Here is a 15,676-nt window from a genome sequence, read left to right as displayed (position 1 = left end):
ACCAAGCAAAGCCACATTTCTCTTTCGTAATAAATAGATAAATACTCATTGTTTTGATCTGTTAGTACATTTGACCAACTGGATTTTAATTTTTAACCACTTCTGGTTGCAAATGAAACGGTGGGGATTTTTGTCAGTTTTTGCAATTTTCAAGTTTTAAACAATCGTAAAAAACAGGAGACGGGTTTTCAACCTGTACGTGCAAACAAAAAAATTATTATCTCTCTTATACAAATGACACGAACTGTTAACCCCCCTCTCCCCACAAATAAACACTCAAAGTATTGGACTGTAAACAGACTGTGAAGGGCCCAAAATGTCTAAGCCGGAAGCGTAAATTCCATAAAGGGCTGAAGGGTAATTTGATAGTTTCTCCAGTCAAGCCTCCCATTAAAAAAAATAATTTAAAAAATCTGCTCGCATGAAAACTGCTAAAAAACGACAACAGCAAAATAACGCTTTGAACCTTTATTTTCTTGTTCTTTTCAACTTTAAATTAATTTCCTCTCCTTTTCGTAACATCTGAAATAAATGAAAACATCCTGAACAGGAGTGATAAAGACTGACTTAATTTAAATTGATACATAACATCAAAAAACAAAAATACAAACTGTAAAACATAACAGCTACTATCTTTAACGTGTCTGTAAAACACTGGTTCCAGCTGAGCTTGGTATGGTAGGATTTGAGCATTTGAATAGAAATGCCTTCAGTTGGTTGCGTCTTAAAAACAAATGATCTATAATTGCATTGAACAAAATGGAAAAACAAACAAACATGAACAAAATGCTGCTAAAAAAAACAAACAAACTTAAGAGACATATGCAATAGTGCCAATGTTTTTGAACTTTTCAGCTATCACAATGTCTGGTGGTCACGCACGCACACACACACAAAAAAAGCCAAGCTGTCAGATAAACATCTATTCACTCCCCTGACTGAAGCAGGTTAAGTTTTCAAAAGCAAGTGCCCGCATGAATCTCTCATGGACAAAAAGAAAACATTCAACATTGTAGCAATTGCACACACACGGGCCAACACTCACATCAACAGTCCTGATATCGTCATTTTCTTCATCCTCCATTCGGTCATACCGTCAACGCTCCTGTCATGCACACACAAGGCAGGCAAGGAGGGCACCTTGAACAGCGAGTAAATAAGTGACCAGAGTCATCATTAACATCAGGACAATATAGAACAACAACCAAGTAGATTTCTTTTGAGTAAGAAAAACAAAAGTACAATAGCGAGGTCAGTGTTTTTGAATGGGGAACAAAGAGATCTCTACAAAGTTTTCACGTTTCTCTTCAAACCGAGACAACTGATGTACATCCACAAGGAGATAAGAGTTTTGCTTGTCAAAGGTAAGAGCAGTGTGTAACTGGTGTGTGCATGTGTGTATGTGTGTGTGTGAGTGCAGGTGGGCCAAGGCCACTGCTGATGTAACATTACAAGTCGTCCTGTAAGGTCGGTGTCGAGTTGTGGAGGAATTTGTATTGGATGAGTCAACAACAAACCCCAGAGGCATATAGTGCAAGTTTGGCTAATGTTTAGTTGTTTTTTTTTTTTTTAATTCTTTCTTTTTAACCCTGGGCCCCAGTTGATGGCATTCCCACCAAGGTAGAGGTGTCGGTATAGAGTAAAAATGTTCCTCTAATCCTCTAAAAAGGTTGCCACTGGTCCAGTTGAGAGCGAAAGCCAGGTGCTGTTATCCCCCCGCCCTCCATTTTCCACGAGACACGCCGGATCCTTTTGTCACTTTCAAGCTTCCGAACATGAGAACTTAAAGAGAAGTACACCGGGTCGAAGAAGGCTCAGTCTGCAAGTCGTCGACATTAAATACAAAAGACGAGGAGGGGCTCGGGCGGGGAGGACAACTGTGGCACACAAAGAACAGCGAGGGCTTAACGTGTTGACATGTTGGGACTCGGCTGAGCCCATCTACAGTACATGCCTGAGTGATCGGGTCGTGGAGTAAAAAGACAGAACTACCCAGTTCAGTCCGAGAGTCCCCGCCCCTTATCCCCTCCCCCCGCTTCAAGTTTCACTGTGGTCTTCATTTAACGTTGATGATTTCATGTGTGAAATTACAAGAATGTATTGCAAGTAGCCTGTGTGACGGGAGACCAGTGTAGCTTCAATTCACATCATTTGTGTGTGGAAATAAATAGAGGGGGACGTCGTGACGATGATTTTCCAAATGATCACATGTCAAGCGGGGGGGCCCCTTCAGATGGAGTCGCCGTTCCCTCCCAGAAGGTCCCCCGGCAGTAGCGAGGCTGGGCTGCCCATCTGATGGCGATCTTCAAGTGCTGGCGAACCCCAGAGGCTACTACTGGGGTACCCGGCGCCACTCATGCCACCCATACCCCCCCACAGACCTTGCCTTCCCGCCTCCACCCCTCCGCCTCCTCCCACCCCGGCGCTGTTGCCACTCCACTGGGAAAAGATGCCCAGACCGGGTGCGGCGGGGGCGGACTGGTCCGATGAGCTGCCGGTGGCTTCCAGGCTTTGCCACGTGGATTCGGAATGTCCGGCTACTACGGGTACAACCGTCCCTGCTGAAGACCCTACCTCTCCGCTTCCTCCCGTGCCGCCGCCGCCATTTCCTCCTCCTCCTGCTGCTGTCGCTGCTGGTGCAGCGAGCTCGCAGTTAGCCCCGCTACCATTAGCTCCCACGGCAGAGGATGGTGCAGGGGTGGTGCCAGAGCCCGTGCCGGCACCTCCGCTCGCGGACCCTCCGCCCTGGGAATGTGCAATGTACTGGGCCACATCCTCTTCGCTCACAAACTCGGCTAAGATGGTGGTGTTGCCCAGAACACACCTGTTGAAAACAAAAACAGTCACTCACCAACAATACATAGACATACAATAAATTCAACCATGAAAAAAAACAGTGGTGGCCAGTGGGACTACCGAAGGATGTGTGATTGAGTGAAAACAAAGTAGTGCCAGATGAGAACTTTGAAAATAAGTACCGTGGCATAATGCACCCAAATGACACGGGCCATATTCCATGTTGCTTTTAGTCAAACCAGCGGCCCCCGTAAAAAACAAAAATCATCTGTCTTACATGTGCAGGGCGCTCTGGGCTTTGGCTGCTTCCTGTTTGGAGCCATAGCGGATAAGTGCGCTGCCCTGGGTCAGGCCAAGGTGAAAGGTCAGCAGGGGGCCATGCTGCATGCAAATGGTTCTAAGCGTGGAGCCATCAATCTGCAGACAGAGAGGAGATGCACAGAGGGTGAATGAAGGTCAAGGTGTGAAGTCAAAGTATTTGATTGACACATTCTTTTCACTGATGTCTGACTGCAACAGCCGGTGTAAAATAGATGAAGGACCAACTGCAAATGGCTTCAATAGTTATACTTGCTCGCGAGCGTACCTGTGGCGTGAGATTGCTGAGCACCAACCAGCAACTTTCCCGAGAGCTGCCGTCGCTCCACGCTGAGCCTTGAGGGAGAGCGAAACACATTTGACAAACTTTTCTACATTCCTTAAAAACACAATTACACTTTCATCGTTGAGTAGTGCAGCAGGATAAGAAAGCAACACACCCAAGCTTGCAATCTAGCAAGGCAAAAAAAAAAAAAAAAAAAAAAAAAAAAAAAGCCTTTGGATCTTACCAGAGGTGCCTGAGCCACTGCTCCATCCCCTGCCGGCCAATCGAGGGCCACCCCCTGACCATGGGGTCGGCGAAATCTGCTTTTGACTGGCTAAGCCTGGAGGTGGGCGGGACAGCTGCGCTTGGCTGCTGCCACGACTGGCTTTCCAGGACTTGTGGCCAATGGGCTCGGGGGGCCATCCAGTCTTATAGTCTGTGTACTTTGCTATTAAAAAAGGACGACAGAGAGGTGGCTGAAGGTCCCATTATCTGTCAGAGACAGTGTTTGTGTGTGTGTGTGTGTTTAAGCTTACCTGAGTTGTGTGCGTTGTTCAGGGGATCTGAGGCACTGTAGGGCCAGGCACCAGGTGAAGGCAGTAAGGTGTTGAGGGGAGGGATGGAATCTGCAATGAAGAATAGCTAATGTTGAATTTGACATTTTGACTTCATAAGGATTTTGCGAGGGTCGGTCAAAGCCCCGAGGCGGGCAGGCGTTCGCTTCACGGGAGAGCAAAATAAAAACGACAAAATAAATACACCAGCTACTGTGCAACAATCAACTGCAGATGTTCAATACGAACCAGTATTGTCTTGTAACAACTGGTGCTCAGTGTCATTGAGGCAGGGAGAGACGGTGTTTCCCATCATGCTCCCTGGTGTCATGTAGGGGTCCGATTCGGGGTCAACCCGATCTATTCCTTTCCAGGGAACACCAGGCTGAAACTCTGAGGACGAAGGAAAAAAAGAAATGCTCATCAACAGTTGACATGCTGTACAAGTCGTCCAAAAAGTTTACACATCGCCGGTCAGTCTGGTGGCCGACGGTGCTTTTGTTGGCAGCTAAATGCTCTTTTGGTTGACACTTGAACAGCTGTAAACAATTCAATCCAGCCGGTTAAGAAAGCTGGCTGTGTTGTATGGCGCTCCGTCCCCTCCTACACCATATGTCAGACCAGTCTCTTCGGGTGGGCCATAGGAGACCACTGACCAAAGAAAGTCACAGACGGTAATGAATACACTTGGGAACTGTTTTATAATTCGTTGGAAAATTGCATAATGTGTCATTTAAAAATTCATACAGCGTCAGCTCCACTGAGACCCTGAATGTCAAGTAATTAGTGCAAACAGGATTGCGTAAAGTGTCACCACTTACCAGGGGGCCAGCTGGCTGTAGTGGTGGGCTTGATACTCATCTTGCCAGGGGTGCGATGCCAACTGGTGTTGCTTTGCGCATCTCCAACAATCATGTCGTACTGTGAGTAGGGTGAGCCCCCCGGCATCTTCATGGAGGTGACAGGACCTGCACAACAGTTTGGATCAACACCATTATGCAACGGATGGCTCAACAAATCACTTCCTGTGCGATGTCCCTTCTAAACCAATGTAGGTTCTGGAATTCATATTCCGCAGTCCCCCCCCACACACACACTTTTCTCAGGACATGTTTTTTTTGTTGTCCCCCCCAAAAAAATGGCAAGGACAAAATTGAAGTCTTACCATTTTTGTGGAATGCATTTTCAGGTGAGGAAGTGTCTGGCGAGGAGTGTCCCTCCATCATCCATTTGAAACGAGATTGTTGTCCTCCCATGTCCTTCATGCCACCAGGCCCCCCGACCATAGAGCCGCCCAGGTCCATACCTGTGAGGTTCACACCAGAACTGAAGCCTGTAGATGGAGGCAATAACATGTCACAATTGTTTAGAATATTTCAACTAACCCAAAACATAAAATACAGTGAACGCGCCGCTATTTGCGGACGGGGGCAGACTCCATACTACCCCAAAAAATAAATAAATAAATAAATAAATAAAATAAAATAAAATAAAATTAAATCAGTGTATCAATGTGTAAAAAGCATCATCGGTCTCCAAAACTCCATATCGGTTGAGCCCAACTAAGAATCATGGACTGCTCGACCATCCAATATTTTGTGATTGGATGGCTGACGGCGCAGAAGTTCCACCTCCCAGTGCAAAGGCTTTATAGCTCACAAGACACCCGACAAGGCTAAAAATAGATTCACTTTCGGGCTCATATATCCACGATGGCAGCACAGAACGACCCCAGAGTGAACTAGGTTGTGTTTGCTGTCACGTCTTATTTTGCGGATCATTGATCGAGTGCTCAAATTGTGACATTAAAGTCGATCGGTGATTTTGCAGTAAAATATTGTACCTAACGCTCTGTAAAATACGGTACTCACTCGAGTAAGGTCCAAGCGTTTTCTGATGCAGGTCAGCCACAGATCCTGCCAGGCCCGGGTGGGGTAAGGAGTCAACCCCGTGTAATTTGGCACCACTTCCACCATGGTGGGAGGGAGAGAGTTTGAGGCTGCCACCTAAACTTCCGACTTGCTGCTGCTGCCGTTGTTGCTGGAGTACTGCCATGATCCTCGCCAACTGCCAAGGCGCAATAAATAAATAAATAAAAACATAGTCAGCAAGCACCTTTTTACAGTCTAGGTCAGGTTAAAAAAATAATAATAATCCCGAAACCAAATTTTGTCAAACATCCTAATAATAGTTGCAGAATGCTGCGTGCACGCGTGTACCTGTTGAGGGTCAGCTTGCTGCCGCACATTAGGTGTGAACTTTCTCTGGTTTTGCAGCAGCTGCTGTTGTGGTTGCTGTTGTTGCTGGAGGAGGAGCTGACAAGCCTAACACAAAGATGATGCAACCTTTTAAACCTTTGCACTGCAAAAAACATGGCGGTCAATGTTCCATGTTGCAAAAAGAAGCAAAATATAGGGAAGCGTTTGCAACGGAGCTCAGTGGTAGCATTTAGAATAGTGTGCTCGTTCTCACCAACTGAAACTGGATGTGCGGCGGGTAGATGCTGCTGAGCATGGCTATATGCTGGGGGGACAGCTGTGGAGGGAACACACCGCTGCCGCCAACTCCAGGCACTCCTCCCACACTGCCAACGCCCCCAATGCCCCCACTGGGAGGGGGCATCTGCTTCAGCATGGAGCCTGGCACCTGAGGGGGGAAAAAAACACAATGACAGGCACATGCACGTTACCACAGGCGCTCTTCAGTACTGTAACCAAGAGCAACCACGTTAGCTTCCTGCTTCCTGATGAACATTGATTCTCTTTTGCTCTTCTCATTAGTTGGTGATAACGAGCACGTCAACTCATTCAACGCATTGTATTCTCCAGAAATAAGTGGTACAACACTTGTTCTGAAGAGTGATGATGTAATTCTGATTAGCTTGTTGACGCGGTGGGAAGCGATTGCGTTTTCTGCACAAATGTTCCTTCATCGGCTCGGTCAATTCCAAAACTGCGTGCAATGTACCATCAAATTACTCTCATCGCCAAATCAAAAATGAAAAACCAATGGCTTAGTTGCGAGATGTCATTTTTCAATGCATAATCGAAATTGGCTTAAATTGAGTTATATACGGGAGTTTTTTTTTTTTTTTAATACTAATGCTATCTGATAGATAAAAGGCGAGTAAGCGCACCTGAGGTGACAGGAACTGATGAGGCACTTGTGCTCGTATCCCTGGGGACTGGTTCATGGTTGGAACATTGGGCTGGTGTCTGGGCTGAGACATCCCTCCACTACTGCCAAGGAGACTGTGGCCACCCTGTGATCCAAAATAGAAGAAAAAAAAAATACATTTCACAGAAAGCACCGAAGCTAAAGCAGAATGTCAAACGACTGAGGGTTAGGTTGAACAAGTGTACCTCGTGAACACAGAACACTACACAGAATAGAGTGTAAGGATGGGAGGACAGATACAAGAGGAGCAGGTATCTTACTTGTCTAAAGGGGATAGTGTGATTGAAGAGGGAATGGGGCTTGTAGGCAGTGGGTGGTGAGAACAGAGAGCAAGGACCGTCCTCCCCAAGGTACCCATCCTGATTGTTCAAAAGCAAGGTCTGCCCAAGTGACAGCCGAGGGAAAGACATTTGAGTGGCGCGGGGGACAGGGGAAGAGTGAGACAAGGAGGGAATGAAGGAAAAGGGGTACCCATCACACGAGCAAGAAAAGACGAAGTGTACAAAATGATTTTTATATCATTCGAGACACAGAGACATACCTTGTCGTAAAAAGAAACACCATCTCCAGGCGCCGCCTCTTTGGAAACGGGTGAACGATAAGCCATGCTGCCTCCCCCTCTTCCTTTCCGCATGTCTCCATTGTAATCCATCATTCCCAAGGCTCTTTTATCCATTTCCATCTTCTTTTCCTGGAGAGCGCCTGGCGCCAGGTCAATGTTCAGACCGCTCGGATCGTCATTCTGTCCCAACACAAAAGGACAACAGTCATTATTTCGTTATCGTCACGATCACCAGTTAACCAATCACATTCCAGGTCATGTCAAATGAGTCGGCACATGTCTAGCATTATTTCAAGTGCTTATCAAACAAAGTTCAGATGTTCTAGTAAGCTTTTCCTGACATTCTGTTCGCCATATAAGTTACAGCACAAGTCATGGGCTACGAAAACATCTTTGACACGGAGGCACTCGTAAGTCAGGGTACCACTGTGCGTGCGCTTGTGTGCGCATTTTAATTGCCTTACCAGAAGCCCCATATTTGAGAATTGTCTGTTGATTGGGCTCATCCAGGAATCTCCCCCGACCTTGAGCGGACCCTGAATAGGATTGGGTTAAACTTTGTCAACAGAATTAAAGCTTCAAATCTGGACTGAGTTAAAAAAAAAAAAATGAAGCACACATTGGGAACAACCTATCCAAGACAATGTGGAGGTAACCTACCTTGTGGCTAGGCTTCTTGACATTGTGGCTCTGCCCCCAGCCACCATTGCTACCCTGTCCCCAGGACGACCCGCTACCCTGGGAGCCGGCGCTGTTCCACATGCTCCCGCCCTCCTCCTCATCCTCCCAGCTCGAGTGACGTGACGCTGTCACAGAGTCCTCTTTTTCCCCCCAACTGTCTTGCATAGACTTTGATCCTGTTGGAGAAAGTTAATGGCAGTCAGCATTGAGACATCGCGGCAATATACATGATATCTTATATACTCCATCTTTCCTGGTTTAACACGATATTGGATCAATAAATATATCGAAATATATGAGCATCAGACCATGACTACTACCCAAAGTTAAGCTTTGTCTCTCACGATTTGGTGTACTATTTCTTGTATATTCTAACCAGAATTAATTGGATTGGAAGGAGGGTTTCCCCAGCCACTTTTCCCGCCAGCGTCATCAGATTCCCCCCAGCCAGAAGGGGCATCGGTCGGTTTTCCCCAAGCGGCTGTACCATTGTCTACTGTGGGACTAGCTGGAGGTGTACCACCCCAACCTGAGGTACCTGCACGCACACAAAACAATATTTGACTCTTACAAACACAGAAATGGTGGCCAACTTCAGTCGGTTATAATCATTGATCATCTTTTTGACAAAACAGACAGTTGCTGGCGTCTCACCCATGGGAGAAGCTTTTCCCAGTCCGTGACTGGTGTTGAAGTCCCTGCCGCCTCCAGGTCCTGTGGCAGGTCGATTGAGCTGCTGCGTTGAAGGTGGGGGTCCCTGCTGTTGAGCCTGACTTTGACCGTGTGGCTGCCGGCCAGCAGGGGTGGTGTTCTTATCCCACAAATTAACCGGCTTGTAGTTGTAATGGGTTGGGTCGCCCCATGCTGATGTTCCATCATCAATCTCATTTTTCCTGCTTAAAGACTGCGGGGACGGTTCCTCCCAACCGCTCGGTGCAGATCCACTTCCACCATGACCAGCAGGGATGGGCCCCGAGGTCCAGCCTGAGCTTTGGTTCTGAGCTTGGGAGATTGGTTTTCTCCCACCACCTCCTTGCATAGCCCCTTGGTCCAACGCTTGCTGCAGCTGTGGAGGCTGATTCCGGGGCTGTGATTGTTGCTGCTGCAGTTGTGCCTGCAGGCCCGTGATGGAGCCTGACTGGCTGTTTGGCATCTGGTGCATTTTATTTCCTCCACTCCAACCTTGATGGGGTTTGGGTCCACTAACGGCAACTGCTCCGCTGACTCCTGCCCCCGCGCCCCCTGCCCCCCAGGACCTCCGTGGGTCTTCGCCCCAGCTTCCCCAACTGCCCGCACCTGAGTTCCTTCCCCCATTCTTCGGTTCATCTTCCCATCCTGCACCGCTACTATTAGATTTGGACTCCTGGTCACCCCAGTCCCGACCTGCCCCAACCTTCTGCCCTGAGCCCCACCCACTTCCTCGTCCTTCTCCTCCCATTTCTTTCCACCCTACTGCTCCCCTCTCGGCACTCACAGGGTTACCTTGCTCGCCCAGGCCACCCCAACTGCCCCCATTTCCTCGATTGGTTCTCCATTCTTCATTATCCCATCCTTTGGTCTCCTGACTATCCACGGCACCCATTCCTCCTGCACCCCAGCCAGTAGTCTTTCCTTGCTCGTTTTGTCCCAAGGATCCTGAACTACCAGTACCTGCTGCGATCACTGCACCAGACTGCGAGATGCCAAGATTACTCATGGTGGGGCCAGAAGGTTGTGGAGCTCTCCCGGTTAAAGAGGCCCCACCACTGCTACTGCTGCTGCTGCTGGTCTCCCAGCCCTCCCCAGAGGAGCCAGCAGATGAAAGCAAGGGAGGGTGGACCCCCGGCCCATTGGAATCACCAATCGGAATTCTGGGTCCAGACGAATACTGAGAAGAATGTCCCAGAGAAGCTGGGTGTTTTGAAGAGGTTGACGAGAGTGCGCTCTTATTGTGTTCTGGTTGATTACCAAGATCCCAAGCTGTGTTTTGTCGAATCTGTGTTTGGCCCCAGCCTGTGTTTGATAGTACCCGTGGATCAAGATCAGGACGGCTGAGCAGGTTCTGTAAGGCAGCTTCAGTATCGGGTGGCTGATGCCGGGGACGGGAGCCATTATGTTCCCTTTCACATCTGGAATTCCCACCGCTGGATAAAGATCCTCCCTGTGCTCCGTGCCCTCCCTCACCCCATTCCCCCGTTTCGCCCTCTCCTTTCTGATTGTCCCAAGCTCTGTTCGTAGCAGTCGAGGTGACGGGCGGATTGCCAGCTGTGCTGCATCCACTACTGCTGCTGTTACTGCTGCAGGCTCCTCCCCTGACTTCTCCAGGATGAGCTCCACCAGTGCTAGAGGAACTCCCACCCCAGTCAACACTAGACATCCCTTTTTCCACTCCTGCTCCTGATGTCCCCCACCCTCCCTGAGATACCCCAGTTTGACTATCATTCGCTCCATTTCCAGCACTGCCCCATGACTTAACCCCGCTGGAGGGCCCCGGATAACCCCAACCCGAAGACCCATTATCCCCCTCAGCAGCTCTATATGACCCCGTGCCACCCTCTCTGCCCTCCCATCCATCAGTCCTTGAGGCACCCGTTTTGGAGTTGGATGCAGGGTAAGAGGGTTGGCCCCTCCACGAGGAACAAAGATTGTGGTCTCCACCACCTCCCATTCCTCCCGCAACTCCTTCCTCTCCTGCAATTTTTGGTCCCGCTGATTCACTATCCCACTTGCCGCCTGCCATCTCTCTGTCTCTCGATTGCATTTGGTGAAGTTGGTGCTGATGAGTGCTTGATTGATTCACAGACAAAGCTTGGTGACCCCCGAGTGCCACTGCCCCAGCCTTGAGCCCTACGGAAGCAGAATTGTTGGCAGATAAAGTCCCTCCAGGGCCCTGGTGATGGAAGGACGATGGACCTCCTTCCCCGACAACACCGGGCGCATCCTGTTGCACCAAGGCAGGCCAGGCCGAAGGGTTGGCATTTGGATTAAAGTTGGCACCCGGAGTACCACTGCTGCCATCGACGAGGCCACTGGCATCATGACTTCCTGGCACAGCGGCGACTTTGGAAACTGAGGAGGACTGCTGTAATATAGGCCCAGCTGAAGCGACTGCATTTCCTCCTCCAAGATGGCCCTGGGCGGCAGCCGTCCCCCATGCCACACTACTGGACGACTGCATACATTCATTGGGCAAAGAGAACAAGGAAGTGGATGAGGATTGGTTGCCAGAGGCACTAGTGCTGTTCACAGGCATCCCGTTGCTGTTGCTGCTGCTGCTTCCGCCGCCACCTCCTCCAGCCACAGTGAAAGAAGCTCCTCCTCCATCACTTCCAGCGATGCTGGGCCACTCTTCCAGGTCGTTCCCATCTACAATCACCTTCTCCCTGCCCTGAGAGGAAGCCTGGCTGCCTAAGCTTGTGCCCCACATGGAATTTGCATAATTAGAAGTAGTGGTAGAAGCAGCAACTGATGATGAGGTGAGGGCCAATGAGGTGGTAGCTGCACCAGAATCTGAAAGGATCAGAGGCTTACTTGTAAAAGGGAATTTCAGGCGGTGGTCAATTTTCCACCAAACATTGAGTAACTCATACCTGAGACAGCAGCCGTGTTTGCGTTGGGGGGATCCCCTCCTCCTCCTCCTCCTCCTCCCCCCCCTCCCAGCAGCATGGAGGACAGTGGTGGCTGCCCCCTTTTCAGTAGCACTTTATGGTCCTGCTGGCAGCGGAATCTCGGCGGCACTTCTCTCGGCATATAGCGAGGTTGCTGCTGGGGCGCCTGGGCCGCACCTCCGCTACTTGTATTCCCGTTCCCTGTAACACTTGTGCTGCCTGTGGCAGAGGAAGAACTGGAGGTGGAGGTGGGCTGTCCGTTGGCCACAGCAAGGCGCTTGGCATTGTTACCACCCTGTGACTGGGCGGCAGCACTGCCAGGGCCTGAGGTGGCTGGGGATGGGGATGCAGAGGGGGAGGGGGAGGGTCCAGGGCTGGGGGAGGCAGAGCTGCTCTGAGTTGCGGGAGGATGCGCAGACGACTGCTTGGTCAAATCTAGCACTGAATGACGAAGCCGCGAGTGGAAAAGAGGAGGCAAAAATGCACAGTTAATAATCAACGAGGAACATCAAGGGGTAAATGCTGAGCACAAAGTATGGGATTCAAAATAAGGCAATTAGAATGGGTATTTTCAAGTGCAAACAAACTACTAGAGATCATATAAATAAATAGTAGCTGAAAGAAGGGGAAAAAACATGATGACATGGGGGCAGACTGTTTTAATATCAAAGCAATTGAACTGTACTTTTTTACATTACTGTACATCTTACCTTTGTTCTTTTGTTCCGTAACCTAAAAAGAAAAGACAAGATACATATTATACAATCATTGAGCTGTAACTGGTGCCATGATTGAAATCCAATTCACTCATTCAAATTACGATGAGGCTCATTATTTGTTTGATTTCCACTTGGTGGCAATGACAGAAAAACGGAACCTCAGAAACAGAAGACAACAATGTGAAATACACAAGTCGCAGCAAATATCTGTCTTTGGACATCTTATACTAAACACGAGAGCCATCCCATAGATCCTAATCAATTTCAGAGATTCCTCTGGATACACATGAATTTTTCTTGCTTGACAAAAGCACTTCGAGAAGCAATGCTGGGTGATTGTCATTAATATTGTGATCAAAACAAATTGAACACACCTTCTGAGAGGCTTCCCTTTTCCTTTTTTCTTCTTTTTTCCTTTTCTTGTCTTCCATGAACGACTGCTCCAGTCGTGAAACTCCTTTCTTCTGAAAGGATAAGCAGGATATTTAAAACTACAGTTCATTACTCGGTTCAATTCTGGATGCAAGCAAGCGCGCACACACAAATGCTGAAGCATAAAGAAGCAGAAAAAGCCAATATCAACATTGTATCAGAGCCATGTGAGACCACCTACATGTGTAAAGCATCATATTCGGTGGGATTTAAAGGATAAATGAGCCATCAGGTGGCAGAGCTAAGAATGGGGCCACAAACACAGTAATTATTCTTCCCATCATACACACACAAGCGTTGCGCAAGCTGATCCCACTTTTAAGTTCAACTAGTCGAGAGGGAGTTCTTTAAGTCAGCCGAGTCATCCTGTAAATACTTCTTGAACAGAATGTTCATACGTTATTTTGTCTCCTTCAGCACACATTAATATTCAAGAGCATTTTACGGTACAGTAGTGCACAACACCAGAGCACCAAATAATCCCAGGGATGGTACAGTGGTATACAACGGTAAAGAGGACAAATATAGGGATTACAAAACACAAACCACTCTTTGAAAAGAATCAATGGCCATTTCCAGGATAATGCTTGTGATTCATGTTAAGAATTGCTTGCGCTCCTAGAAGCCAGGAATACATCGTTTGTATACCAATACCCCACAAAGCCCATGTTGGGTATAAAAACAACAAACTGTGCCCAATCACTATTGCATTACATAAAATATGATGATGCATTATCTTTCAACCTTCAAGTCATTATGGCATGAGCAGTTTGCTAATGTCACAGGGCTACATTTTGGAAACGACTGGTTGCTTGGAAAGTGGAGAAAAATCTTTTCGAGTTACAGAGAGTCAACTAACCTCAACAAAGCACAATATGAAGTGGCTGACGTCATGTATATACAGGCCTTTACAGGTGTAAACAATCCATAATGTATCCTTCTTCCGCTGGTGGCTAACAGGAGTGGCTGAAAATTTCCTGACTCCCCAAATCCGAAAGAAAACACAATTATCAATTGTCACCCGTCTAAATAAAGTAGCTGGTCTTTGTTGTGTAAACAAAGCGCCTTTATAGCAAAAGCACCGTGCTATAAAGCAAATGCTGACCTCTGAATATGAAAACACAGTCCAAGCTAATGCTACACCTTGACAGCCACAAGTAGCTCAGGCTAATAGCGTTAGCATGAGCACAAAATGATAGCTATCGGGCAAACAATCAAGACAACGCTGCGTTTGGTGAATTTGCATTCGCACGCATGAGAGGAAAGAGTAAAACGATAAAGAGACATTGCGGTACTCACCTCAGCAATCACATATAAAGAAAAGCTAGCGTGCTAACTAGCTTAAAGTGCTTCAGTGCGTTTTTTTCTTCTTAGCTTTCTGAGGCATTCGTCGAAGCTCCAAGAACAGCGACGCCTGAGCGGATACGTCAAGTAAATGAACTATAATAGAAATACACGCGCAACGCGCCACTGGCTGGTAAAGAAGTACTATGGTTGCTGCGGAGCGAAGCAAAAATATGCAGAAATGTTCAAATTCAAAGCGCCGTGGAGTCAGTCGGTCGACGGGCGGCCATTTTGCTGCTCAGCATGAAGAGTCTCCAATGGCCAGCAGCCAGTGGCAACTGCGTGGAAGCGCTCTGACTGGTTGCCTGCGGTAGGGAGGGATGCATCGCGAAAAACGCTTTTTGACCTTCATAAACCTCCAGACACTTGCAGAAACAAAGATCACATTTTTCTTGTAGGCGCGGGGAGAAGGAAAACGCGCAGGCTTTCTGGAGATTTGAGGAGGGAGAGTGCAGAAGTACACACGCTCACTCCTCAGCTCTGTACTTAAGTACAAGTACAGATACTGTCAATTGAAGTCATCACCCACTGAAGCTCATTTCAATGAACGTTTACTGACATGAGTATTGGAATTATCGGCAATTGTTATCATTCAAAAGGCCATAATTGTTTGTAGCCAGAATAAAGTTCTGAAGTCATCTTTTTTCCCCACATTTTGAATGACAAAATATATTTTACCACTGTGTTCCAAATGAGGTGACTGTTTTTTTTTAATTGTGAATATTAAACTCACTGGAAATTATAACGAGATAATTATTTTGAAACAACACAAAACGTCTCCACTTATCAATACAACGGCATATCTCGTGCAAATGAACTGAAAGCGATCCCTTTGTGTTCTCATCTGTGATGAAATACAATTTAACAAAAACAATTGCGTTGTTTATCATTCAACAAACTTTCAAGAGTAAATTTTGTGTTCAAGTTAAAATGCATGATACATTTTGTGAGTCAGGCGTAGTATTCACGATTGCCCACAAGAGAGAGTAGTTTTACCAAATTACAGTTGCATTTTGTAATTACAGCTTTGCTTTATGGATGCTGTACCACGGAAAGTACTGTAGTAGGAAAGTAAAAAAAAAATACATCGATAAATCTACATTTATCGATGTATTTTTTTTACCAATCTTTTACAACGAATATTTTCATTCCTTCATTGATCAAAGCCTTCCTAAAATGTAAGGTGATGTGAAAACGATTTGTTCAATGATAGAATTGGAAGCATTTTTGAAAGAAAAATC

The 15,676-nt window shown here is 47.3% G+C and overlaps 1 protein-coding gene across 3 annotated transcripts; it reads right to left on the bottom strand.

The window, feature by feature from the left end:
• Positions 1–453: 453 nt before the first annotated feature.
• Positions 454–14,768, bottom strand: tnrc6ba (trinucleotide repeat containing adaptor 6Ba). 3 transcript variants are annotated; one of them, XM_086138535.1, is made up of 22 exons: positions 14,391–14,768; positions 13,034–13,123; positions 12,651–12,672; positions 11,923–12,381; positions 9,008–11,842; positions 8,730–8,891; positions 8,333–8,529; positions 8,137–8,208; positions 7,652–7,852; positions 7,371–7,490; positions 7,070–7,195; positions 6,406–6,579; positions 6,153–6,257; positions 5,805–6,000; positions 5,099–5,266; positions 4,755–4,901; positions 4,183–4,326; positions 3,916–4,005; positions 3,624–3,827; positions 3,383–3,450; positions 3,074–3,213; positions 454–2,824 (listed from the first exon to the last, which is right to left on the bottom strand). In XM_086138535.1, exons 2-22 carry the CDS (start codon positions 13,088–13,090, stop codon positions 2,230–2,232), a joined length of 6,282 nt encoding a protein of 2,093 aa, XP_085994661.1. In that variant the 5' UTR covers positions 13,091–13,123; positions 14,391–14,768; the 3' UTR covers positions 454–2,229. The 3 variants fall into 3 exon arrangements, with proteins under 3 accessions (XP_085994661.1, XP_085994659.1, XP_085994660.1); XM_086138533.1 differs by lacking the exon at positions 7,371–7,490 and having other exon boundaries at positions 14,391–14,765; XM_086138534.1 differs by lacking the exon at positions 7,371–7,490 and having other exon boundaries at positions 13,034–13,120; positions 14,391–14,765.
• Positions 14,769–15,676: the final 908 nt, after the last annotated feature.

The sequence above is a fragment of the Hippocampus guttulatus genome, chromosome 19 (genome assembly GCF_054856545.1).
Source record: "Hippocampus guttulatus isolate MCC_2025c chromosome 19, RoL_Hgut_1.0, whole genome shotgun sequence".
NCBI lineage: Eukaryota > Metazoa > Chordata > Actinopteri > Syngnathiformes > Syngnathidae > Hippocampus > Hippocampus guttulatus.
This window is presented reverse-complemented; position numbering and strand designations above follow the sequence as displayed.

Excerpts from the sequence above, each read along its gene's own strand:
- tnrc6ba (XM_086138535.1), bottom strand. The coding sequence starts at position 13,090 with ATGGAAGACAAGAAAAGGAAAAAAGAAGAAAAAAGGAAAAGGGAAGCC. Across the intron at positions 12,382-12,650 it reads TACGGAACAAAAGAACAAAG|TGCTAGATTTGACCAAGCAG; the intron begins GTAAGATGTACA and ends TTCGTCATTCAG. Across the intron at positions 2,825-3,073 it reads GCCCAGAGCGCCCTGCACAT|GTGTGTTCTGGGCAACACCA; the intron begins GTAAGACAGATG and ends TGTTTTCAACAG.